General features: G+C 35.9%; 1 protein-coding gene across 4 annotated transcripts in view; it reads left to right on the top strand.

The window, feature by feature from the left end:
• LOC150109819 (cAMP-dependent protein kinase type II regulatory subunit-like) overlaps nt 1-27959 on the top strand; it is a 487212-nt gene that overhangs the window by 366374 nt on the left and 92879 nt on the right. For all 4 annotated transcript variants that reach the window (XM_090413727.1, XM_090413588.1, XM_090413646.1 and 1 more), the window contains one exon: nt 15293-15347. In XM_090413727.1, coding sequence (XP_090269853.1) covers nt 15293-15347 — 55 coding nt within the window. The remainder of the gene's footprint in view (nt 1-15292; nt 15348-27959) is intronic.

Below are 27959 nucleotides of genomic sequence, written 5' to 3'. Positions count from 1 at the left end.
TCCTTACCACACTAGTCACTCTTCTGGCCTGTGTCTTATATTCTTCATGTATCTTCTCTTCACCTGTCTCCTTATATCTCTTCCATAGCCTCTTTTTCGCATGCAATTCCTGTTTAATATTGTTTGTCATCCACTTTACTCCAAATTGTGTCCTCTTCTTCACTCATGGTATACAACTTACCATTGCTGCTAACAAATATTCTTTCACAATTTCCCACGCACTAATGATATCCCGGCCTTCCAATTCCTTCCTCCATGAAACTTCCCAAAGTTGACGTCTAAGACTATTATAATCACCTGCATTATAATTTCACATAAGTTCCCGTCTCTTTGATACTCCTGCATATCTATTCATTTTCCAAGTCAAAACCATATGGTCACTCTCTGCAATTGGTGGGAGAGATGTCAACTCAGTTATTAACAACTCTTCTGATGCTATAACCAAATCCAAAACTCTTGAACCTTTGTTTCCTCTGTTACATGTTGCCTAAGACATTTGTCCCTCAAGAATTCTAGAAATTCCATTCCCCTATTGCTACATGCATCTTCCTCTCTCCAATTTATACTACTGTAGTTAAAATCTCCCATAACAATCATTCTTCTTGCACTTGCCAAACTTAGCTGTCTAAACATCTCCTGGTCCCCATCCTCTGTGCTCCTGGGTCTGTAGCAACACCCCACTAAATATCCTGTCTTGCCTACCTCTACCTCACACCATACGCTCTCAAAATCATTTGTCTCACTTCCTTCCAAAGCCTCCACTCTTAGAGGACATAGGTCATCACTTATCATTAGCAGTACCCCACCACCACGCTTTCCCCTCCTATCCTGACGAAAAATGCTACAGCCAGTGACTTCTATGCCTGTTGTTATATCCCCTTCTGTCAATCACCTCTCAGTGATTCCAATAATTTTTGGCCAGGCTGATGCTATCTGCCCCACCAATTCCTCTCCCTTATTCCAGGTACTCCTGGCATTAGTATAAAGCATATAAATGCCATTGTTTCTATACCCAGCATTATCCCTTCTAGACTCCCCTGGGCTCAGTGTTACCTGACATCGTCTCCCTTCTCCCAAGTATCCATTCCCACAAGATGCCACCCCTGCTATCATCCTCCTTGGTACACACTGACTCATTCAGAACAGCAATCTCTCCAGATGTCTACGTCCTTCCTCATTCAAATGTAAGCGGTCTCTTGCATACAATTACTCTCTTTCCTCGATCCCACTCCAAGCATCCACATATACGAGTTTTCTCTTGTCACACATTCTCGCTATTATGCCATTCAATATCACCTCTCTTCTGCTCAGCTCATCATTATCATACCTAGGCAACATGCACACTATTTTTCCTCTCTCTCTGTCTTCTTCCATACAGCCTCAAGCAAAAATCTCATATCTCTCACTGCCCGACTTACGTTACCACTCAAGTCATTCGTTCCTACCATCACAATCATCCCATCCACCCTTTTACCTCTCTTAATTGCCATAGCCACCCTTTCTATTGTTCCTCCTGGCAAACACTCCTCACACATCCTATCTTGAACACCACTGATCATTGAGTCGCTACACATTATACCTCTCTCCTACTGTTTCCATTCTCTCCTCTTCTAGCACTCCCATACATCTCTCTCATTCCCTCTCTCCTACTGTTTCCATTTTCTCCACTTCTAGCACTTCCATATCCCTCTCTCATTCTGTCTCTCCTACTGTTTCCATCCTCTTGTCTTCTAGCATTTCCATACCTCTCTCTCATTCCATCTCTCCTACCGTTTCAATTCTCTCCTCTTCTAGCACTTCCATATCTCTCTCTCTCTCATTCTGTCTCTCCTACTGTTCCATCCTCTCGTCTGCTAGCATTCCCATACCTCTCTCTCTCATTCTCTCTCTTCTGCTGTTTCCATTCTCTCCTCTTCTAGCACCCCCATATCTCTCACTCATACTCCCAAAATTCTCTCTCCCCTACTCTGATTCGCCTTGCATTTATCTCTTCCATTCTCCTAATCTTATCCTTCATACTTCTGCTCTCATTCACAAGACATTTCACCTCCTCTTTCAGCTCATCTATCTCCCTCTGCAGGTCAGTCACTCTTAATCTAAATTCACTCTCAAAAAACAAAACCATCTCCTAAACTTTCACAGTCACTCACACCTTCCACACTATCAACTATTATTTTCTCATTCACATATATATATTTTTCATTCTCTCCTATCACACTACTTGTCTTCCTACATTCATTCCCCATTCCTGCAGCAACAAGGTCGGATATCGATATTTCTAATGCACTTATTTCCTCCAACTGCCTGATTTTGCACACATATACTCTCTTTCACAAGCCACATATCCAATTCCCGAGACGCACGCATGCCGCAAGTACTGCATGCCACAAAGTCCCTTATGATATTGCTTATAATAGAGTTCTTAAATGGCGGAGGACTTGGCGATACGCCACTTGCGACTGCAGCTGAATCCGCCATCATTCCTTACTGCCGAGTAGCGTAATCTTTAATAATTATTCAATTAATAAATTCCGTTAAATAAATAAGGAAAAAAAGTACAAACAATTACAAGCAAAACAAAACATATAAGTTCACTAAATATAATTAAATAAAATGAAATATAACTAAATACAGTAATGAAAACTTAGCTTCATTTTGTCTTCCACCATTATGCATTCGATTCCGACGGTAACCAAAATATATTATATCGCGACAGCAACTAACTTCCAAAAAACAACCACTGAAGTACACTCGTATTCAGAGAAACAATTTAGCACTCAAAAACGTAGAAAAACGGGTGAAAAACGGACTATTCACCGAATTAAAAATCACTTTCTTCTGCACAGCTCAAATTCACCGCCGTGCTACGGCTATACTAGCGCCACTCAATGGAACGAACCTTTTGAAGAACAGGTTGAAGATTTGTTGGTTACAGAAACTGGTTTATAGGTAGAAAAGGGGTGATATAATTGAGACATATAAATTACTGAGGTTTTTATAAGATTAATTCAAAGCAAATTTTTCAGAACAGGTGTGTTGTTGGTGGGAGAACTAGGGCCATTCATGGAACTGAGTATGAGTGTAGTAAGGGTGTTAGAACAAGGTTTTTTGTTTGGAGAGTAGTGAATGAGTGGAATAGGTTGCCAGGGTCTGTTGTGGGTGCCATGACTGTGAATGAGTTTAAAGCAAAGTAAGATAGATACTGCACAAACGTTGGATAGTTCTTGACATGATGTTTAATGTTTAGGGACTCTCCTCGATGAGTCTAAGAACGCCTTGGAGTTGCCCATAATAATAAGTTTTATTATTATTACTATTATGAGGGTGTGTGAATTGGAAAAGTTGGGCAATATGAGAAAAAAAACACATTTAATTTACTTAAAGGCTTTTATAGGATTGAAGCTGGGGAAACTTTTCAGCATTTGGCTAGAGGGACAAGATCAACAGGAGGTCATCCCTGGAAGTTGAATATGAGTGTGGTGAATGAATGGAATAGGTTGCTTGTGCCAGTTGTGGGTGCTTTGTTAGTTAATGATTTCAAGGAGAAGTATGATAGGTATTGTGTTGATAGTTTGGGTTTCTCATAGTGAGTCTTAGGTCTGACTTTTCACCAAGTGCAAATCACTGCATCCATGTAGGTGCCCATTAAATGATGATGATATACGTTATATACCACAGAAGGTGATAGCAGTAACAGTACCTTTGTTTGCTCACATGCACATTATTTAATCTACTACCTTTTTTTTCCCCCACCCTGTTATAAGTATTAGTGTTGACGATCATGAAAATCTGTCTTTGTGCTTATTCTTTCCAGTTTGTGTAGAGAATGGCAATGGATATTTTGTGATAAATTTTTTGAGACCACAAAAATATCCATTGTCATTCCCTACATCATGGTCACGTTTTGATATTAGTCAATGATCTATTTTCTTTTTCAGACTAATAGTTTATAATCTAATCCCACATTCTTCAACTTATGCAATAGTTGTCCATGCTGTATCTTGTCAAAAGCCTTAGCCAAGTCCAAAAGTATCATGGTGTATGAATTGCTCTCGTCTAATTTAACTGTAAAATTATTATAAAATGTGGGTAATTACTCAAGCATGGACCTCTCTTAGTAAACTCATGCTATTCCTTGCAAAGTATAGATTCTCTCTCAACTCATTTCTGTATATGCAATCTCTTACTAGTCTTTACTACCACTCCAGAGATACTGATGTACCATTAGATCCTTGTGCCTTCCTTGGGATCATCATACATTCTTTCCACTCCTTTGGAATCTTCCCTGTGTTGGCTCAAATTATACAGCCAAGTCAAAAGTAGTGATAAGTCAGCGGAAATCTATTTTAGCACGTACAAGTGTGCATGCTAAAATAAACATCTGCTGGTATTCTGAGTTTTAATGGCACTTGTGACAGTAACAATTATTAAACACACTCACTCACAAGAAAAATAAATAAAAAAAGAGAATAATTATTATATTATAATAATTATATAATGTATTATATTATTATATAATATTATTATACATTATAATATTATAATTATATTATAAATATATTATTGCAATATTTCAGCCAGAAACTAACAGGCCATTATCTGTGCATCAATATAATCACAAGGTGAAGCTATAACAAAGAACTCTTGGGCACAGAGTGCCAGCTGTGGCTCAGTTTCTTCCTCCATTGTAGAGGTAGCATTGATGTCTGTGTTGCATACACCTGGTTGATAGCTTTTAGTAAAATTGGCACTCATTAATTCCACATACTATTAACCACATACTATCTATATTTAGTGGAGTTGTTCTTTCATGTGCGTTCTTTCTTTTGTTTGAAACATAATGATAGAATTCTTCTAGGTGTCTTTAGGCCTGCAGAGCCAGTTTCCTTTCATAGTTTTTCACTTTGCTTTTCATACAGTAGTTTTTATAGCTCTTTAACCTGTGCCTTATAATTTTCATAATTGACATCATCCTCAGGCACATGGTATTCCTTCCACACTTTTTTTTTTACGAATCTCCTGCTTAATTGCACATCCATCTTGCCTACTCTATTTGTTCTTTTAACTATGGACACATTTTGATATTGCATCATTGATGTATTTTTTTTATTACTTTCCATGTACTGCTGATATACATCCCATCCTAATCAATACCATCAGATTGAACATAGTATTTTCTCCATTGGTCTTAATTTCTTGCTTTGTAGTCAGCAATGTAACAGTTTCTAAATATTTGTTTGAAGTTTTTCAACTAGGTTATACTATAAATTAAAAATACATATACTTGGTTTAATCCTTCTATATATGAGTTGCCCCTATCCTGAAACTACTTCAGGCACAAACTTTGCTTACACTTGAATAAAAGTTTAAACCAAATATATAATTTCTTGGTATCTTTAATTTATAGTATGAACTTCTAACAACTATCTCAAATACAGAGTATTTTAATAATAAGTTGTGACACCTTTTGGCTATTCGTATATGAAAATATCACTTCTGCAGAGAGCAGCTTTTGCCAGAAGTCCTTTTTTAGGACTTCCAGAATAACAAATGGCAATGCTGAGCCAATGAAGTTTTAACTGAGGCTCGGCTATTGTCGTTATCTAGCTATGATTAGAGCCTTTAGCTCAATAACACCCCATCCACACAGATCCTCTTCATTCAGATGATGGGATAAAGAGTCAAGGACTCAATCCATCTCCCAGTTCTTTTAAGGGTAGAAATTGGTTTGGATAGTGACCTTTTCCATATTACATAACATTATACATGTCCACAAGTATATGTACTTGGCATTGTGTGATAATAAGGCAGGCGATGTAAAGTCATTAGCATCTATATGAGAGTTACCCCAATGGGGAAAATACTTCAGGCACAAACTTTGATTGTTGCTTGTACGTAGATAAAGGTTTAAACCAAGTATATAATTTCTTGGTACCTTTAATTTATACTTTTCTAAATGGAATATCCATATGCACTTATTATCACTTAAATGATGTGAACTCTTCCAGGAGCCCATATGATTATCATCATCATCAATCTCCTGATATGTACCTAAAGGGATATACAGAAACTCATACATTTGCATTTTATTAACTTTTACATTTTTGAAAATTATGGAGACAACTACAACGTTTGAGTAAAACTTTAGTTTAATATAACTAAACTCTACATTCCACCTTTACATCAAGGTCATCTTCTGGAGCATATGTACTATATACAGAACAAGCTACACTACACTGACCAACCGTTACAACAATTGCTGGCCTGACCTCTAGTGAAAAAAAAAAAAAAAAAAATATATATATATATATATACACATCAATGCTAGAGTCCTATTATTAATATTATCTGTTGGTTGTAGAATTACATTGGGCACAACAACAAGTCTATGTACAGACTTTTTGTTGTGTCCAAATCAAAGCCGCATATATCCCATGATATATGCAGCTTTGATTAGTGCACAAAAAATTGTGACCATAAACTACCCCAAGTCTCCCAGATTTGGGGTAGTTTTATGCACCCAAATTTGTTGAGGTTAGGAACGTTTTTTAGAGCTGCTGATGACTCCTTGAATAATCTTTCGTGTTTAAACTTGCTGCGGTGTATTATTTTTGTTTTCTTCCAACGAATTCTATGGTGGGTATCTAAGGCATGGTCTGCCAGCCCAGAGCTGCTGTACTGGTGAAACCAGATGTAGTCTTGGTGTTCTGAAATCCTGATATTTGTTGTTCTGCCTGTTTGGCCAAAGTAGGACAATTTGCAGCTGCAAGGGACCTGGTATACACCAGGTAGGTCTAGGGGAAGTGGTTGGTCTTTGGTAGAGCGGATAAGGGATTACAACTTTTTATATGGTCTGTAACAAGAAGTAAGGTCATATTTTTTGAGGATATTGGTTATTTTCTCAGAGGTGGCCTGGATGTAGGGGATGGTGATAGATTTGGTGTAATCTTTATTGTGAAGGGGGGGGAGGGGGGTTGTGGTTTACTGGTTTTAGTATTTTTTGGATTTTTTGGGGGTTATAGCCATTGGCTAAGAAAGTGTTGAGTATGTGGTTTAGTTCAGTAGTTAGGGCCTTGTCATCTGAGCAGATTAATTTTGCCCTGTTATATAATGTTTTTATAACCCCATATTGTTGAGGGGGGGGATTGCATCTGCCAGTATGGGTGAGTTTTCTGTAAACAGAGAAAACCAAAGATCCATCATGCTGGCGAGTGATTAAAGTGTTTAGGAAGGGGTGGGTGGGTGTTGTTTTTCTCTTTTTCTAAGGTGAACTGGACTCTGGAGTGTTGGTTGTTTAAGTGTGTTAGGAAGGAGTGGAGTGAGTCTGAGCCATGTGGCCAAATAGCGAACACATCATCCATGTAACGAAGCCAAATAGTGGGTTTTTGTGGGGTGGAGTTTAAGGCTTTCTCTTCAAAGGTCTCCATAAAGAAATTGGCCAAGGGTGGGGAAAGTGGTGAACCCATGGCTGTCCCCTCTATCTGTTTGTAAAACTTTCCTTGCCAAACGAAATAGCCTGGGTTCATTGTTAACTGAAATAGTGCTGAGATATCGGGAGGAAACTTGGCTTGGATGAGCTCTAGGGTTTCTTTGAGTGGGACATTAGTGAATAGGGAGGAGACGTCAAAACTGACCATTATGTCAGTGTGTTGGAGCGAGAGGTTTTCAATACTGGCTTTAAAGTGGGCTAAGTTTTTTGTGTGTGATGGTGGGGAATAGTGGGGAGCCCATGGCTGTACCTTCTTTTTGTAGGTAAAATTTGTTTTGCCACATGAAGTAACCGGACTGTAGTACGTGGGCAAAGAGGGCCGTAATGTTGGGTGGAAACTTGTTCTGTAGTAGGAGAATTGTGTCATTGATGGGGACATTTGTGAAAAGGGCAAAAACGTCAAAACTGACTAACAAGTCGTCTTTGTGGAGTGTTATGTTTTTAATTTTGTTTAATAACGAAACCTGTGGTGCGTTCATAATTAGAAGAAACACACGTATAAACCACAGTGAAAATTATTTAATTGTCAATATTTCATCCTAAGTATCTTAGGACATCATCAGTATATTTAAACAAAAATTAGGAATAACATACAGTTAGGGCGCATGAATCATGCGCCCTAACTGTATTTTATTCCTAATTTTTGTTTAAATACTGTACTGATGATGTCCTAAGATACTTAGGATGAAATATTTACAATTAAATAAATTTCACTGTGGTTTATACGTGTGTTTCTTCTAATTGTTTATAAAGTGTTGTGTGTTCTTTATGTAGGAGGGGAATTGACCTACCAACTCTTTCAGTGTCGACACTAATTTCTTGGCTAAGTGGTAACTAGGGCTATTTATTCCTTCCACAATAGGTCGGAGCGGCACATTTTGTTTGTGTATTTTTGGGACACCATATATTTTGGAGGGGGGGGGTGTAGTGGGGTATGAGTTTTTTAACTGTGTCTGGTGGCCAAGAAGTGACGGACTTAAGTAGTTTCTCTGTTTTATTTTTTATCCTGTTTGTTGGGTTATAGTTTACCGGCTTGTAGGTGTTGTTATCGGCTACTAGTTGATTCATCTGAAGTATGTATGTTGACCTGTCAAGGACGACAGTGGCATTGCCTTTATTCGATTTCGTTATTATTATGTCTTGGTTGGTTTTTAATGCCTTTATTGCTGCTAGTTCCGTTTTTGTGAAATTGTTATGTATGGTTTTCTTATTGTTCAGGACATTACTAGTTTCTAATCGTATTTTATCAGCTATATTGTTGGGTGGAGACCTGATGCCTCTTTCTGTGTGGTAAATGAAGTCCAATTTGTTTACCTTTTTAGGTGGTAGTGCAAGTTTGCCACTGTTTAAGGTGTGGCTTGATAGGTTGATCACATGGTTCTTGCTGGTGGTTGGTCGCTCCATGTCTCCCTAGTTTGCTGTTTATTGTTGGAGGTGTTTACTGGGGCGGAGATCTCCTGATTGGTTGGATTCTTGTGATAGGCAGCCATATTTCGGCGTTGTCTCAAACTGTGAAATTTGGCCTCGAGTTTTTCTTTATTATTTTCCAGGGCGTATTTGGCCAAATTGTCAGTAATTCTTTCCAGTATTTATAGAATATCTGGATTTATATAGCTCAATAGTTCAGATGATTGCAATTTTGAAACTAAATTTTGAGTTACTGCTAAGTTTTGGCAGGCTGTTTGTATCTGTTCTCTAAGCATTCCTTTCTCTGTGCGGTCATATATACGGAGTGCTTTAGCGGACGTAAATTTTTTTTTCAACTTGATGCAGATAGGAATAAGGTTATCTCTACATCTCTTTAAAAAGGCCGGTTGATTGATCAGGAGGGTACCGATTTATTGGCTTTTATTTAGGATTTCAATGGTGTGCCAGTTTTGAACTGTTAGTTCACATTTCATTAGACAATGAAAACCATAGGAATCAAAAATCCACTTTTTATTACCACACCATTTTTTTTGTCATAGGAAAGCTCTTGAGCAAGCAGTCTGTAAATCATAATTATTTGAAGTTAGAGCCTAAAAAGCTTCAATTTTGTCATTGTATATTATTCAAGGTTCATTGTGGGAGGTCTTTCCTAAGAAACACAAAGTCTGTCATACTGCTTCTTGAACTCATTGACCATTCTTGCTCTCATAACTCTATCAGGCAATGCATTCCACAGTTCAACCACACTCTATGCAAAGAAACCACTCCTCATTCTCACAGCTTCCTTTTGCAACTTCCAGGGATGGTCCCTTTTCATCACTCCTTCCTGCTGTTCCACCAAGTGAAAGAACTCCCCAGTGTCAACCATGTAACCTCTCAACAGTTTAAAAGTCTTAATCATTTCATCTCTCCTTCTATCTGCAAAATATTGCAGTCAACGTTCCTTAGGCCGATCCTCATAACTAACATTGTACAGTCCTGAAACTATCTTTGTTATCTGTCTCTGTACCCTTTTCAAAGTTAATTTATCCCCTTCAAATCCTGGTGATCAAATCTGAGAACAATGGTTCAAGAAGCAGTATGACAGACTTTGTGTTTCTTAGGGGATGATGTCAATACATCATCCCCAGATCTCTTGTCTCCCCTACATCCTCCAGTACAGCTCCTCCATTTGAGTATGCAGCCTCCCATCGATGTATCCCAAAGACTGCAAGACTGTATTTTGCTGTATTAAACCAATACCCAGATTCATTTGCCCAGCTGTTCAATTTATTCAAATCCTCTTGCAGGGCTGCAGCATCTGCAATATTACTATTAACCCTTCCCAGCTTCACATCATCTGCAAACAACTAAATATCCCCCCCCTTGCAATCTATTGACAATGTCATTGATATCAAGGTTAAACAATACTGATATATGTTAAACAATACCGATATATGTTAAACAATACCTAGTACTGATCCCTGTGGGATCCCACTTGTAACCTTCTGCTTCCTTGATACTTCCCCACATACACTACTCTCTGATACCTATCAGACAGCCAATCCTGAATCCAGTTGACTAACCTGACATCTAAACCCATGTGCTTCAACTTAAATATCAGCTTATCATGTGGCACCCTGTCAAATGCCTTTGCAAAATCCAAAAAAAAAAATGGTAGTATATATGCCTTTCCCTTATCAACTTTTTTTGTCACTTTATTATAAAAGGCAATCATATTACTAAAGCAAGAGTGCTCCTCAACAAATCCATGTCTACTCTCCCAGATAACATTACCCTCATTTTCCAAACACTATATATTGTCCCTCATTAATTTCTCCAAGATCTTAACAACTACTGATGAAACACGAACTAGCCTATAGTTAGACATATCCATTCTGCTACTGCCCTTATGCAATGGCACCATCTTACCTTTCTTTCATTCCTTGAGTACCTTTCCCGTAGCCAGACTTTCATTGAATAGCCAGGTCAACGGAGCTGTCAATTCTTCAGCACATTCTCTCAAAAACCCGTGGTGAAATACCATTCAGTCCCACAACTTTACTGATATCCAGGATATTTATAGAAAGAGATAAGTTCATATTATCTAAACTCATATGTTCATCATTATATTGTATAAAAGAAAACCTGTACATCACGAGTTCTTTCTTCAGGAAAAAAAAACAAAAAACATAGTCAGTGGATACATTAAAGTCCAAATGGAAAAACTAGTGAAATGGACTTTATCCTCAGCAGCAAGAAAAACATCTTTCAGGACTATTCCATTATCAACACTTTCAAATGGAAGTGACCCTTGAATGGTAATGCTGTAAGGTTCAATTAAATTTGCCAAAAAGATAGAAGAAAAATGTTTCAAAGATCAAATCAAAAAACACACACACTTAACATTAAAAAAAAAAAAAGAAGATATATTACAACATAACTAAACAACAAACATTTTCAAAAATCTTAATATAGATTATGTCTTTACTTTTGTGTGGATCAAGATTGTCATCTATATTAAAATTTTTTTTCGGTTCTCTGGTACTTGCTCACTTGAAATAGCTACCACAGAACTGAAACAAAACAGCTTATGAAGAAATGAAGCAAGCTTCATTGCAACTCACAGAAATAAAACTGGATACACTGAATTGCACAAAACATTAAGAAGATGTATCATGGAAGAAATAAGAAAATTCAGTTGTAAACTTATACAGCAAACAATTGAAGGTAATTGTAGTCTCAAAATAAGCTAAACAACAATTGATGAAAAGTAATAGAAAGATGGTTGCAGTCAAATAATATGGGAACATAGCCAGAGAAGATGGATATGCCGTAACAAAAATAATTGAAGACTTTTACTCAATATTATATCAAGATGATTATATCATCTTGATATAATATAGAAGAAAACTACACGAAATAATTGAGGTGCCACAAATTCTACCAGAAGTTGTGGAGCATGTCAAAATGGAAAAACTGCAGGTGAGGATGTTTTCATATCTGAACTTCTAAAAGCAGGTAAAAAAAGATCTACTGAAACTTGGCAAAACTTTTTTACCTTATGTCTGAAGAAAAATGATGCACAAAGAGCGTGGAAAAAGGCTACCCTTATTTTCTGATACACATAAAAAGTGAAGTAGAAGACTTGAAGAACTATCGACCTGTCAGTCTACTGGTAGTTTACAAAGCATTTACAAAAGTCTTTGCTCACAGGCTTTGTGGAACTCTAAACCTTGCACATCCAAAAGAATAGGCAAGCTTTCAAAGAAGCTTTAACACATTCAACCATATTTAATTTGTGCAATCGATTATTGAATGGTGTAATGAATACCAGCTACCATTGTTTGTTTCACTGATTATGAGAAAGCCTCTGATTCTTTAAAAGCATTAAGAAACCAGCAAGTGGGGAGCCATATATTATTATATTACATTGTAACACCTCCAAAGGAGTCCAAGGACTCATCATAGGAGGATGCTCTACTCCACTACATACATCTCGCCATCTCCCACTACTTAATTCTCCAATTACAACACAATGGTACTACTACCATCAACAGCATCTTTTTGTCTCTAAATTGTGTGTTCTCATAGGTGATTTGACTATATGCAGATCAAAAAACTCAAGTTTCTGGGAGAAAAAATGCTGCTATCCCCATATGAGATCGACTAACTCAGCTTTGATTGAAACAGTCCATATAAAGATTCCTCTTGTCACAACGATAATTGAATGCACTCTTCTTTTCCAACTGAAGGGTGCAATGTTCTGCTGTTCTTCCAATTGTGCTACAGAGACAATAAATAAAATATCAGGACCATTAAATTTAAATGTGCAAACACCAATGCAAAAGCAGCATTTCATTTCAGTAGAAACACCTCTACCATGGAAATACAGAGAGGCATAAGACAAGTTGACACATCTCCGAAACTACGCACAGCATGCCTTTCAAATTTCTTGATTGTGAAGAAAAAAGGTTCTGAAGATAAATAGAATATGTTTAAGCCATTTATGGTTTGCAGGTGGCCCAGTTATCTTTACTTCACATGCTATCTTTAATGCACATGAATTACAGACTTGTACCCATGAATTCCAAATTGCTAGCAAAATAACTGGGAAGATAAACCTAAAAAAGATCCAAGTTATATTCAATAGTTATGTATGGAAATAATATAAATCAATAATGAATAAACTGAATTAGATCATTACACATAACTAGGACAATGGAGTTCAATGGATAAAAATATCAACGATAAAACTGAAAGATGCACAATGCTTGGGTGGAGAGCATTTGAAAAATTATCAGTATTCAAAAGCCAATTTCCATTATGCCTGAAAAGGAAAAGGAAAGTTTTTAACCAGTGTATTCTTCCTATATCATAATCAGTAAAAGACAAAAATTGCATTTAGAATATTCGGAGCCTCAGAGGAGCTGAGTGTGATAGTGACTATTTTCTAACTGGTTCTATTCTTGAAGTTAAAAAACAAGAAAAAGATTCACATATCTAATACTAGGTATTCCTAGTATTAGATGAAGTAGGAATACCTCATAAGCTAACACATCATAAAATGTATAATCAAAATCTGCACCACTGTCAGCCAAAGCATGGCATTGGCTAATAGAATTTGATATAAAGAAATGATTGAAGCAAGGAGATGTCCTTTTGGAGAAAATGCTGAAGACATTAGAATAACCATGTGTAAAACTTAAAACAGCTGCTGAAAAACTAGGATTATTAATCAACCAGGATAAAACTGAATATTGAAAGGTATGCAGAAATTACAATGAAGGGGAAAATTATCAGTTTACCATTGATAACTTAAAATTTAAAAGTGCTGCTTCCTTCAAATATCTTAGGACATTGATTACTCAAGATAATAAAATTAGTACAGAAATAAAAGAACTAATCATTTACTGTCTTCCAAAATTCGAGCAAGCAGACTTAAAACAGAAATATACTAGACAATCATTGAACATATTGTTTTATATGGAGCAGAAACTGGAACATAACAGACCAAGATGTAAAAGTTTTCCAGATTTTTGAAAATAAAATTCTCAGAAAAGTCTATGGATCTGTAAGGTATAACAACAGGTGAATGGGGAAGAAGACATAGTCATGAACTATATGAATTCTATAGAACCACACTTCTAGCTGATAAATCAGAGCTTGCAGATAGAGAGGGCTTGGATGTGAGGAGAGAATGGCTAAACGAGCATTCAAGATGGTACTTACTGATTGACCTCAGCTGCATTGCGAGGATAATATCCAAAAAGACACCTGAGATTAGAATGGAAGAAGTTGGTATGTTCAGCAAAAGAACCTCTTAAGTTCAGCAAGCTAAGGAAGAAGATTCTTCCTATACTGACATATGACTGTGAAACATGGACACCAAGGCAAAGGACATTCCAAAATAAAGATCAGCATAATTTAGCACAGAAAGAAATGTGCTTGGTATCACAAGATGAGATCACAAAAGGAATTTGTGGATAAGATATCAAACCAAAGTCTCTACCATCATAAAAAGAGTGAAACATGAAAGCGGCATTAGGGGCATATTGCTTGAAGGCAAGATCAGCAATAGACAATATAAGTACCAGATGGATTCCATGGTGGAAATATGACCACAGCACCAACCAAAATCATATGATGATGATATCAAATTTACAGGAGTGATGGGAGGAAGAAAAGTCAAGACAGTTGAAAAGGCCTTCATCCAGCAGTAGGATTTTCAGTGGATGATGATGATGTATCACTTTTCAACAAATTAAGCCTTGAAGACTCTATTTATTATTATTACGTGACACCTCCAGGGAGTCCGAAGACTCATCGAGGGAGGACACCTACTCTACATCTCTCTGTGTACACCACTCAATCCACCAACACCATCTACTGCCCGCCACCACTACTGGTATTTCCACAGACAATCACAAACATCCATGCCCACAGTGGGATTCGAACCCACAGCCTTTTGGCTGGAGAAAGGATACGCTAACCGCTCGGCCAACCAGGCCGGCAATTTGAATTACTTATTTGGAGTGAATTACAAAAAAATTGTTTTAAACTATAGAATGAATTTATTCCATAATTTAAAATAATTGAAATGTGTCAATAAATTTTAATGAAATTGTTATTCATTACTGCTAAATGCCTGGTGACCTAAATACTTATTTCAATAGTAAGCATATTTATTTCATATTTTAATGTCTATCTACATAAAATTACAACAAAAGTACATTTCCATAACCACAGTTCATTAAAGTTTATTACTCTGATTATCTTGAAATTTTGTTGCTTTATGGCTATGTCGCAGGTATCTTTTAAAGATTAGTCAACATAAAATAACTGATAAACTTGTTGACATGTATATATATACATACTTAAATTTCATTTTTTAAGGGAGAGGAAAATGAAGTTGAAATGTCACAGCTGACAAAAGGAGACTATTTTGGAGGTAAGCAAGAAACCATAACATTTTTTCCCATAAATGTTATTATTACTACCATTACTCCATGGAGTCGACAACATATTTATCGTATTGAAACTTAAAATCCTTAACACTTCATGTATTAACATATTCCAGTAACGTGTTCCATTCACTGACAAATTGACTTGTAAAAAAAATCTATTCTTTGCAAACCTCTTCACTCTTATATAAATTATAGGAATGGCTTCTGGTTCTTCCTCCCTTGCCTTCTATTTTTTTTATAATCCCCTCAGGATTAATCTGATAAAAATTCCCTCACTAACTTAAACATCTTTTCATACTGTTTTGAAGGAATGTGTCAGGGAGCTGATGTCTACCTTGGCATGTTTAATATCAGTCATACATTGGGTCAATTTCCAAAGGAGTGAAAAGAAAGCAAGATTGTATCACTTCATAAAGGAGGTGATAGAACTCAAGCATCAAATTATAGGCCAATCTGTGTGTCATTTATTGTGGTTAAAGAGGTGGAGAGGCTGGTGAGAACCAGGATCCAGAATTAGGTTGGAAACAGTAGTATTATCTTTGATTAACAGCATGGATTTGTTACAAACAAGTAATATTTTAGTAATCTGCTTACTTATTATAATAAGGCAACAGCATTGTAAGTAGGAGATGGTTACACAGTGGTATAGTTAGACTTTGCAAAGGCTTTTGATAGATTATCACATGATAAGTTGATAGTCAAACTAGAGTAGATGTGGTTGGATATTAGACTAGTGCAGTGATTCTCAACTTATAGGACATGCCTAAAAGGGGGGGGGGCTGAAGAAAATGGAAATCAAAGGAGAAACTGAAAAACTGCTTTATTGAAACAGAAGCATTTAATGAAACTATTTATTTACACAAAAACAATATAAAAACAAAAAACATAAAATACACTCTGAAAATAAAATAATAAAATGTATAAAATCAACTGTATTGAATAAACTAGTCATGCTTACAGGAACACATCACTATTGCAGAATATACCGAGCAACTGATTAAAACTAAACAATAATAATTAATATAAAAATGAATGGCTTCCTTGGGCCTGTGTTGTGGAGCAAAACATTTCATATGATGGTCTAATCTGATTTTCCCTTTCAGTCATTTCCAACTGTAGGTGTTACCAACAAAGTACTCCTGGTGAGAATTTTACAGGGTAGTTCACCATTGCTTTCCCCAATCCCCCAATTTTATCCGGACTCAGGACTAGCATATGGCTGGGATGTATTCATGACTGTAATCAGTGTGTGTTTGTGGGGATTGCCTGTTCTGAGGGATGAAAAACCCGAGTTTCCAGATGAAAAACCCTCTATCTATGAGACTGGCTAACTCACCCCTTTTGTCGAAAGAGACCAGATAAAAGTTCCTCATGTCACCGATGGGAATCGAACTCAGGTCTTTCCGACCAAAGGACTTCGTCTGTACCGACTGAGCTACAGAGGCTCATATGATGGTGATACATTGGAAATTGACACTCTTAGTTCTCTTTGTATATTTAACTGAGATTTGTATTTTGTTTTTAAGGCAACCAGTACAGCCACTGCTGCTTTCTATAAGTGCATGAAAACCTCTCAACTTTAGTACAGAAAATTCATCATCAACACCAGCCCAAAATCCAAAAATCCAAAGCTTTTTCATTTACAGACAAATGAAAAAGCTTTGCTAACTTCTCACTTGCATATAAAATATGCTAGGTGCAAAAAGCCCCACACTATCGGAGAAGTCCTAATTCTGCCAGCTGTGATTGATATTGTGGAAACAATGCTTGGAGAAAATGTTAGATTTTAATGTTAGATTTTTGCTTTTCAAAATATTTCAGTTTGGCAGCAGAGACCTCTCGAGGTTTGTTAACATACTCCATACATTTTGGAAAATTATGGAGACAACGAAAGGATTGTTAACATACTCCTTATGCAGTGTTTCCAGATATCTTTTAAGTTTATTCGGTTTCATTCTATCAGCCGCCAAAATTTTCAAGCAAATAACACAGTGATCTTTCTTCATCATTTACTTCAGTCTTTATAAAACTGAAATCTGAATACTCTTCTGCATACTTTCTTGATTTTACTTTCAGAGTGATATTCTGTGAACCTGAATTTGGAAAAGATTGCTTTTATACCGTGTATCACAGTCGTTGTGAATAGGAGTAAAATAATGCTGACCATCAACTTCTCATTATTGCAATGTTACTGCAGTCTTGCCATTTTAAGCCTTATTTATACTCACAGAAACATTTCCAGAACCTTCAAGACTTCCTGTGATAAAATTGCAAATGTTTCTGAAAGGCCAATATGATTCAACGGTCTGTGCAGTGATGCCAGAGCTATACAATTTTCGAAAGATTTGATGACGTATTTATATTTGTATGAATATTTAAAAATTTTAATTCCCAGTTTTTTGTTGTTTTTTTTGCTAACTTTTATGAGATTTGTCATTGTCTCAACACAAGAAATGCAAGAGGGGAAGGTGTGTGTGGGGGGGGAGGCATGCTACAAAAACTAATATTAAAAAATGGGACACATATGAAAGACGGTCAAGAAACACTGGACTAGTGCATTGGAGTGTAGTCTGGCTCTCTCAGGTATCAACAAGTTGTGTATGTGGGAGCAATATCCTAGAAGAGGAAATTCACTAGTGGTGTGCTTCATGGGTCTGTTTTAGGGTCACTGCTGTTTAACCTGTATATTAATCATATTGGGAAGATTTGAATGGGGATATTCAGTTGTTTGCAGATGATGCAAACTTGAGATGAACTATGAGAGTAGAGTAGAGTAGAAGTAAGGCCATGGCATCTTGTGGCGTGAAATACACTTATATATGGAAAACATATGAAATTCCACATTGATTCATCCTTGATGACCTTAGAATTTAGCAAGATGGTTTGGTTTTTTTTGTTGTCATTCTTCATTATTTTGATGTGTTTGAATTGCTACCACTAGCACCAGAAAATAAAATTTTCATTTTATTTGCTGGTGCTAGTGGTGGCTCTTCCTTATACTAGAATAAGATTATTATTTAAGTAAGTATTAATAAGACTGCTGGTAATGCAATTCACGAAGGAAGGAATGGAGTAAGGAAGGGGAGATTGAAATGGTGCTTATAAGTGAAAAAGTGATTGAGTTTGTTCATTCAAAAATTGTTGGAATAAGTGAAACATAGTTGAATGAGGATGATATCCTGCCAGGAATATAGATGGATGGGTATGATGTATTTTGTTAAGATAAAAAGGGAGGTGGAATGCTATTGGTGATAGAAAAAGAGTTATGTCTAGTAGCATGAGTGTAGAGAATGAGAGAACAAGTAGGGGAGACTCAGTGTGGACAGGGAAACATGAGCATGAGAAAGGTTGATGTCCAAAAGGATGTGAATGTGTGTGTGTAGACAAAAAGGGAAGGGGGTGACCTGGGATCTAGGGAAAACAGTTAGATTTGAAGAAGGTTCTGGGATGAATAAGGAGTAAAAGAAATGGCTCAAGGAAAGTATGGAAAAGTGACATCTAATAAGTGGTATCAGTGAAACTTGCTATAGGACCAGTATTGTCCTTTAGGACAATGAGCTGTTATGTTTGTATACAAATGGTAGAAATATAAGAAACAAGGAAAATGAAATGGTTGCATTGATTGAGTTTGTTCATCCAAAAATTGTTGGAATAAGTGAAACATGGTTTGATGAGAATGACATGCTGCCAAGAATATAGATGGATGGATATGATGTATTTTGTTAAGGTAAAAAGGGAGGTGGAGTGCTATTGGTGATAGAAAAAGAGTTATGTCTATACAAGGTGCAAGAGGGAAATAGTGACAGTAGTTTTGAAACATTATGGTGTGAGAAAGAGGTGAATAGAATAAAATACTTCACTGGATGCTGCTGTAGACCAGGAAATGTGGATGATAGTGACCATGAAATGTATAATCAAATTAGCCAAGCAAATAAGAAAAGGGTGATTTTAATTATGCACATATAGACCAGAATGATGAGACAGCAACCAGAAGTAAATAAAATGAATTTCTTGAGTTCTTGAAGGACAATCATCTAAGACAACAGAGAACACACAAGGCTTGAGGGTCTTAGATTTGATCATCTCATCAGAGGATATTATTATAAACTGTTATTATAAAGTTGGTGAGAGTGACCATGATGTGATTACATGGGTGGTTGCCAGCAGTTTGAAGACTTCTGTAAGGAAGGAGTATAATGTAGTGATTTTGAGAAGCTCAGGAGATGGCTTGCAGGTGTAGAATGCAATGAGGAGTTGGGTAGAAAGGAGATCAATGCTGCCCGAGTGATATTCAAGAACTATCTAGTAGAAGTAGCATCTAAACGTATTCAAAGAGTCAGAAGTTTAAATAAGGTAGGTGTGAAATGGATGAATGAAGAGATTAAGCATGTGGTACAGAGGAAAAAGGCATTATAAGATGATCAGTAAAGGTAGCAAAAGTGAAGCATGAGTGGTAGTTAAGTCAAGTTCCAAAGGAGTGGAAGGAAGGCAAGTTTAATGCATTATTAAAAGAACACGTAAGTCCACAGTAATAACTTTTAATTAATAAATAAGGTACAAATATTTCATACTAAAACTAATAGTACATCTTCAGTGTTATAAACAGATAGGAATGGAATACAAGTAACGAACATTTGGTGGATCACCTATTAAAATACATTTTTGTCACGAGCTAGGAAATGAAAGAAATTAATAAATAATTAATATTTAAGATAATTGTTTTTTTTTTTTTAATGATTACATAAAATAAGTCTCCCAGATCTTCGAGAGAGAGAGAGAGACAATCATTTCGATTTAAATTTGGTCGGTGTAAAATAGCTCACAACTTTCTTTAAAGAGGCATTCATATTTGAACCTGCATCTATGAAGGAGAATACTTTATCCCACTGGATATTATGGGTAGTGTTAATACTGTGTTGTGCTAGACCAGACTTCTGAGGTTTGTTGTATTCAATATAATATTGATGTTCTTTAATTCTTTTTTCCACAGAACAACCAGTTTGTCCAAAATAAGAAACATCGCATTCATATAGTATTTGGTAAACGCCAGCTAAAGATAGAGATGACAGTTTATCTTTTGTAGAAGGCAATAAGGAAGAAATTTTGTTGATAGGAATATACATGGGAATCAATTGATACTTTTTTAAAATTCTACCTATGGGGTCTGAGATTCCTGGAATGTAGGGGATTGGAACTCTGCAGACTGTTGAAGAAACCTTAAGTATTGAAACATAAGGTTCATGTTCATATTGATGATGTTTTTGCCATTTGGCCACATACTGAAGATGAGCTTTCTACAACAGATAAATATCCTTCACCCTTGTTATCCAATTCACCATGGAAAAGGAAAATTCTGGTACTTTACCATTTTTGGACATCCTGCTTACTCGAACTCCTTCTGGTACCTTATCTACAAGCATCTTTCGAAAGCCCACATTTACTGGCAGATATATTCATAAAAAGTCTGCTCACTACACATCTCAAAAATTTGGCATTCTCAAATCTCTAATTAATAGAGCACATAAAGTTTGCTCTTCTCCAGAAATCTTAAGAACTTTCCATCATTAAAAAGTTAAAGGAATCTAATAATTACCACCTTAATCAAATCCAACAGATAATTGAATCTTATGTTCCAATACCTAAGGTTTTTTCAACAGTCTGCAGAGTTAAAACCCCCTACATTCCAGGAATCTCAGAATCCATTGGTCGAATTTTAAAAAAGTACCAATTGATTCCTATGTATATTCCTATCAACAAAATTTCTTCCTCATTGCCTTCTACAAAAGATAAACTGTCATCTCTATCTTTGGCTAGCGTTTACCAAATACCATGTGAATGTGATGTTTCTTATTTTGTACAAACTGGCCGTTCTGTGGAAAAAAGAATTAAAGAACATCAATATTATATTGAATACAACAAACCTCAGAAGTCTTGTCTAGCACAACACAGTATTAATACTACCCATAATATCCAGTGGGATAAAACTATTCTCCTTCATAGATGCAGGTTCAAATATGAATGCCTCTTTAAAGAAAGTTGTGAAACTATTTTACACCGACCGAATTTAAATCGAAATGATTGTCTCTCTCTCTCTCTCTCTCTCTCTCGAAGATCTGGGAGACTTTTATTTTATGTAATCATTAAAAAACCAATTATCTTAAATATTAATTATTTATTAATTTCTTTCGTTTCCTAGCTCACGACAACAATGTATATTAATAGGTGATCCACTGAATGTTCGTTACTTGTATTCCATTCCTATCTGTTTATAACACTGGAGATGTACCATTAGTTTTAGTATGAAATATCTGTACCTTATTTATTAATTAAAAGTTATTACTGTGGACTTACGTATTCTTTTAATAATTATACTATGCCATACTATACCTATAAAAATAACTTTAATGCATCAAATTATAGGCCTATCTGTGTGTCAGTTGTTATGGTTAAAGTGGTGGAGAGGCTGATAAGATCAAGAATTGGGTTTAAAACAGTGTTATTATCTTTGACTTTGCAAAGGTTTTTTGATAATTACATGATAAATTGATAGTCAAACTAGAGTGGATGGGGTTGGATATTGCTGTTTGATAGGTATTAGCAAGTTGTGTATGGAGAAACAATATCCCTGTTGAGGAAAGTCACTAGTGGCATGTCTGAGGGGTCTGTTTTAGAGTCATTGCTGTTAAACCTGTATGTTAATGATATTGGGAAAGATTTGGATAGGGATATTCATTTTTGCATATGATGCAAAGTTGGGACAAACTATGAGAGTAGAGCAGATGTTCTCGCCTTACAAGAAGACTTGAAGAGATTGAGTGAATGGGCATTGGAGTGGGATGAGGACAAAAGGGATGACCTCCTTGGTGAGTTTTTGTCTCTGTGGGGTCTTAGGATAATAACAGTAATATCACATCTCTTCCTTTGATCCATCAAATCTGCAATCCACATATCTTCACCCTTTCTCCATATCCAGCATTCCAGAGTCAGGAGTGACTATAACTATTGTCTTAGTCATTCAAATCAGACTCTCTCTCTAGTGTTTCCACATCATGTTGAGTAACCAGATCTGAGCACAGTAGTTCAATTGTGATGTGACCAGTGGTTTATGCCATGGCACAATTGTCTCTTTATCCTTAGAGTACTTCTTATCATAGTGGCACTACAATGTGTGGTCTTTGCAATTCTTGCAGTATGTCCTCTAAACTTCAGTCTAATGTTGACCATCACTTTCAAATCTCACCACTTCCTGCAGTACAGCACTGTCACTATAGTACACGCTTATATTTCTGTACTCCAATATGCAACACCATGCACTTATTAATATTAAAACTACAACCCCACTCCTTTGTCCAAGGGAATTAACATAATCAATGCTGCTTATAATTCTCCTCAACTTTGCATCATTAGCAAACAACTGAAGATCCCTAGTCATTCCACATGATATCATTTACAAACAAATTTATAAATATTATTTTTTCCCCATGTCTTTGTAACCACAGAACTGATAGCAAGGAATCAAACTTTATGTTGACCACAATGCTGATCTTACTTTGCCTTATGAGGCACTAAGAGAAAAATGTATTTTTCACTTCCTTACTCACATGGCTCCTTATGTCAATTTGTCACATTTCATGGTCATCCAGTTCTCTTCCCTCCAACATTCTGAGGCTTATAACAAATATCACTGCCACTGTGCTAGCATTGGATGGTATAATTATGTTGTTAAATAAATATTTAAAATGTTGACATACTGAGTGTGGTGAAAGGAGTACAGTTTAGGAATGTATGGGATGAAAAGAAAAAAAAAAACGGATGGATGGAGTTATATTAGAGTGATGGATTACATTTGAGTGGATTTGGTGTCATCAAATGGAGATGCTATTGCTAGAAATGAAGAAATCATAAATGGGCGAGAAATCTAAGAAGTATACAGTATGAAAGAGCAGAACATAGGATAGGCGAAGCCACTGGGAAGAGTAAAAGATGAGAATAGGAATACAAGAAACAGCAAAATAGTTGGTAGAGGGGAATTAGTGGTAAGAATATTTGATACTGGAAATTATTGTGTTAAGGTCATCAACATGAGATTGAATGCAAAAGAAGTAGAAAGTTGGCAGAAAAAATTTGTGAGAGGCAGTGATAAATAGGAGGGTTCAAGGTGAAGTTTGAAGTCACAGTTGAGAAGTTCTAGGACTGGTTATAGATGCAAAAAAAAAATATGTTCATTTATGAATGATAGGAGTATTATCAGAAATAACAGGGGACAGAATTGTTGATTGTTATTCTGATTGAGTTCTCTTGAAAATTGTTATAAGTGAAACGGGTTAAGATGATATCCTGATGGGAATAGTTATAGAGAGATATGATGTTTTCCCGAAGATGAGGAAAATTAGGAAGATGGGACAAAGAATGCTGCTGATGATAGCAGGTGAATTATGCTCGCACAAGAAAAACATGAAAGAGGAAAATAGCAATGGGTTTTGAAGCAGTATTGCATGAGGTAGAGGTGAACAGGAACAAATTGGCCTGGTAAATGAAAAGTGATTATTATGGATGATTTTAATAATAGAATACATCATTAAAATAATAAATAATACATCATTATAATCATCCTATCAAAGAATTTCAAGTTTTTGAGGAACAGATTCCTTAAGTAGTATGTAACGGAGGCCACATGAGGGGCAAGACTCTTGGATTTGATCATTTTATCAGAGGATGTTATGAATCAGGTATTGAAAAACTGCCTCCATTTGGTGATAGTGATCAGGAGATGATTGATGGTAGCCTACCCTGTGAGGGCTCCTCAAGGAAATGATGCATGGTGGGCAGTCCTTATAGTTTGGATTTCTAGAGGGAGCAAGCAATCCAAAGAAAGACAGAGGATGAGATCATAAGAATAACAAGATGAAGAAGAGAGTGGAGAAATTTGGGAGTTTTTTTCCCCCCAGCAGTGGGATGCAACAGGCTGATATTATCAACAGCAGCAGCACAAATGCATTTCCTGAGAGTGTAGTAAGAGAAACAGTGAATGTGTCTAAGGCACAGGTCATTGAGGTGTGTGTGCGTGCGCACATGTGCTATTGAGAACATTCTGGCACGAATGTTTGTCTCCATGGAATATACAGAATATAACTTTATGAAATTAAAAAAAAATATAATAAAATATTAAAAATTTATGACTTAAATTCAAATGTTTCCAGTTATAGTTGAAGTTATTAACATCTTTTCATATTGCAGAGGATTTAATATTAGCATTATTTCCAGAACCAAATAACTGAAATTATTTCTTGCTGGATGAAAGCTATTTTTTTCTATTATTCCACTCAAAACCTAAACCTGCTTTCCATATCTTAATTTTCCAACACACCAAGGAAGTCTAATAAAATTCAGTATACTAGGCTTGAAACTCCAGCTTCATATTCAGCTATATTTGTAGTATGCACTAGCTTCAGAAAGGCCAAGTGCAAAAACTTGCTTTCTGCTCAAATGGCAGATCAACTTTTTTTTTTTTTTTACCAAGCAAGTGGGCACAACTTTTGGCCATCTATGTTTCCATCTCTCCTGCATGCAGCAGATCAGTATCTTGTTGTTAACATTACCCCCAATGACAAGAGAATGTTGACAAATTTTTAATTTTCCAAAGAGATACTAATTTGCTGTTTAATTTGTGTAAATGATAATAGGAAGGGTTTGAATGGTAAGATACAATTATTTGCAAATGATGCAAGTCAGGAAGAACTATGAGATATAGAATGGATGTTGGAGTCTTTTCAAATGGATTTTAATAGACTGGGTGGATGGGCGAATGAGTGGTTTTGCCAGTTCATTTCAATCTATTAAAGTATAAGGTTTTAAAATTCAGGAAGCACAGATTGGTGAGGATATCTTACAGGAGTCAGAGAGGTGAGGGATTGGGAGTTGGTGGATAGGGATCTGAAATTTTGGGGATATTTTGGCAGTGATGTGGAGAACACTGACATGTGGGAATAAGGATGTAATGAGTTGTATAAGGTTTTGATAAGACCACTTATGAATTTCGTAACTTGGTTTTCAAACGGAAGAGATGATTGACTAAGGTGGCTTCTGTTCTCTGGAATGTTGAGTATAAAATCATACTGAGAGAATGCAATTTGCTGAGTTTGGTGGGTAGAAGGAAGACGGGTGGGACATGATTGAGGCTTATAAGTTGGTAAGGGTCTATTACTGAATTGTAGGTGATAGGAATGCAGCTGATAATTTGATGATATTAATAATGCACTCTATTTTTATGTATTGCATAATTCATCCTAATTTGCAATCCTTAAAAAAATTCTCTGGAATTATGAATAGATTGAATAATATACTAAAAAATACTTTGCTGTTTCTGCACATTACTTCCAAAACTTTCAATATGTTCTCTATCTGGAGGTTTATGTTTACATGTTTTTTTGTTAACTTAGAAACTCTGCTGTAGAGACCAAGCATAAAGCATGAAAAAGTTCTGTGTTTATCCATTTTTGATGTGGTATGGAAACGGTATTTCAGACTTCCAATAAGCAGTGTGATGCTCTCATGCTGTGTAATGAAGCTTGTCCCCTACCTCTGACTTCATTTGTTTCCTTTTTTAATATTTTGGGGTCTCTTCATTTATCAAACTTTTTTCTCATAATTTGCACTATCAGTTTTTGCAAAAATTGTTTTCATTGGCCTAGTCAAATTTCAAAAGTTTTTAACTTTATTGGAGAGTGTGATTTCTTTCATTTATAGTGAGGTTTATATCTTTTTGTAACTTCTTTTTATTGCTCAATACTAAGTTTGTATTCTGATGAATAGTTGCATTCTGATATACCTGCATTTTTTTTCTCTGCATCAGTTGTAATTTTATCTTTTTCTTTTAATGCTACATTGCTATTATTCTATTAGTAAACTAATTATTAGGTCTTACTATTTTCTATAATTTTTCATTTTTAACTTTTCCCCCAAATTCTTTTGTTTTCAAGAGTTTAGTTTCCCATTTTTGTAATTCTTTTCATCTTTGAAATAGATTTTGCATATTGGAGTCTTTTAATTTCCTGCTGGTGGTTGTTTTGGATTTAAACTTTATTTTTGCTGATAGAATTTCATGATCAAATTCCATGTCTATTTTCTTTAAAGTCTTATATTTTGGAATAATCAACACAGTTTTTAGTTTTGCCATCAGGTGAGGTCCATGTGTATTTATGATGGTTTCCATGAAAATTATTAATCATCATTCCTGTTTTACAAAATTTAAGTACATTAATACCTCTTTCATCTACCCAAAATTTCTCCTGTTACTCTCTCCATGTCTTCAGAATACTTTCAGGCAATCCATTGCAATATTCTTCCACTCTCCATGCAGAACATTTACTCACTTCCTTGCTTATCCTTTCCTTATACAGCTTCCAAGGAATGGCTCGCCTCTTGTTTTCTCACCTGTTTCCAGACAGTCTATGAAAAATCTCAATCTGCATACAGGCAAATTGATCATGAGAACACACAATTTACAGACAAAAAATACTGCTGTTGGTGGTAGTTGTGTTGTAATTGGAGAATTAAGTAATGGGGAGACAGTGAGTTCTTAGACTCCTTAGAGGTGTCACATAATAATAATAATTAATCTGGTAAATACCCCTTACCAACTTATATTTCTCGATCATACACCCCCCTCCTCCTTTTTACCGCTAGGTTCCATAATTTGCATTCTCCCAATTTGTTCTTATGCTCCACATTCCAAAGACCAGAAACTTAGTCAGTTGTCTCTGAACTCTCTTCAACAACTCATCATCCTTTTGATAACCAGGCTACCAAATCTGTGCACAGTAATCTATTATTATTATTATTATGCCCTCCATGGAGTGGTTCATTCAACTGACAACATATTTATCATATAGAATCTTAAAGTCCTTAACACTCCTTGCATTAACAACACATTCTGATAATGCATTCCATTCAATGATAATTCTCCACGTAAAAAATCTACTCCTCACACCCTTCCTCACCACACTTTTACATAACTTCCAGGAATGACCTTTGGTTCTTCCTCTTTCACCTTCTACCTTTTTATAATCCTCTGGATAAATCTGATAAAATCCTCTCACTAACATATCACCTGTTTTCCTCCTATCCACCAAACTCTGCAATTCACATTTCTTCAACCTCTCTCTCTCTATAGCCAGCACTCCAAAGTCCTGACATTATGGCTGTATAAATCTACCAAAGATTTTGGAGACAATGATCCTAAGACCAAATTAATACTTGCTTTCTCTCTTGTTCTCCCCACCCCTCCAATTCTTATATAAATATTAAAGATAATTAATATTATGTATTTTTAATATTAATTTCTAGCACATGGTATGACTCACATTCTCTGCCTGGATAACTTCAAAGATTCAAAATGCAAGTGTCTCCACATCATATTGATAACCAGGTGACCAGATCTGAGCACAATAGTCCAAGTGTGGTCTGACCAGTGCCTTATACAGTGGTATAACCATTTCCTTATCCTTGCATGTTAGAGTACTTCTTATCATAGCAGCACTACGATGTACAACCTTTGCAACCCTAGCAATATGCCCTCTAAACTTAAGTCTACTATC

The sequence above is a fragment of the Typopeltis vanoorti genome, chromosome 1 (genome assembly GCF_054136105.1).
Source record: "Typopeltis vanoorti isolate ZY-2024b chromosome 1, IOZ_Tvanoo_1.0, whole genome shotgun sequence".
Lineage (NCBI taxonomy): Eukaryota > Metazoa > Arthropoda > Arachnida > Uropygi > Thelyphonidae > Typopeltis > Typopeltis vanoorti.
This window is presented reverse-complemented; position numbering and strand designations above follow the sequence as displayed.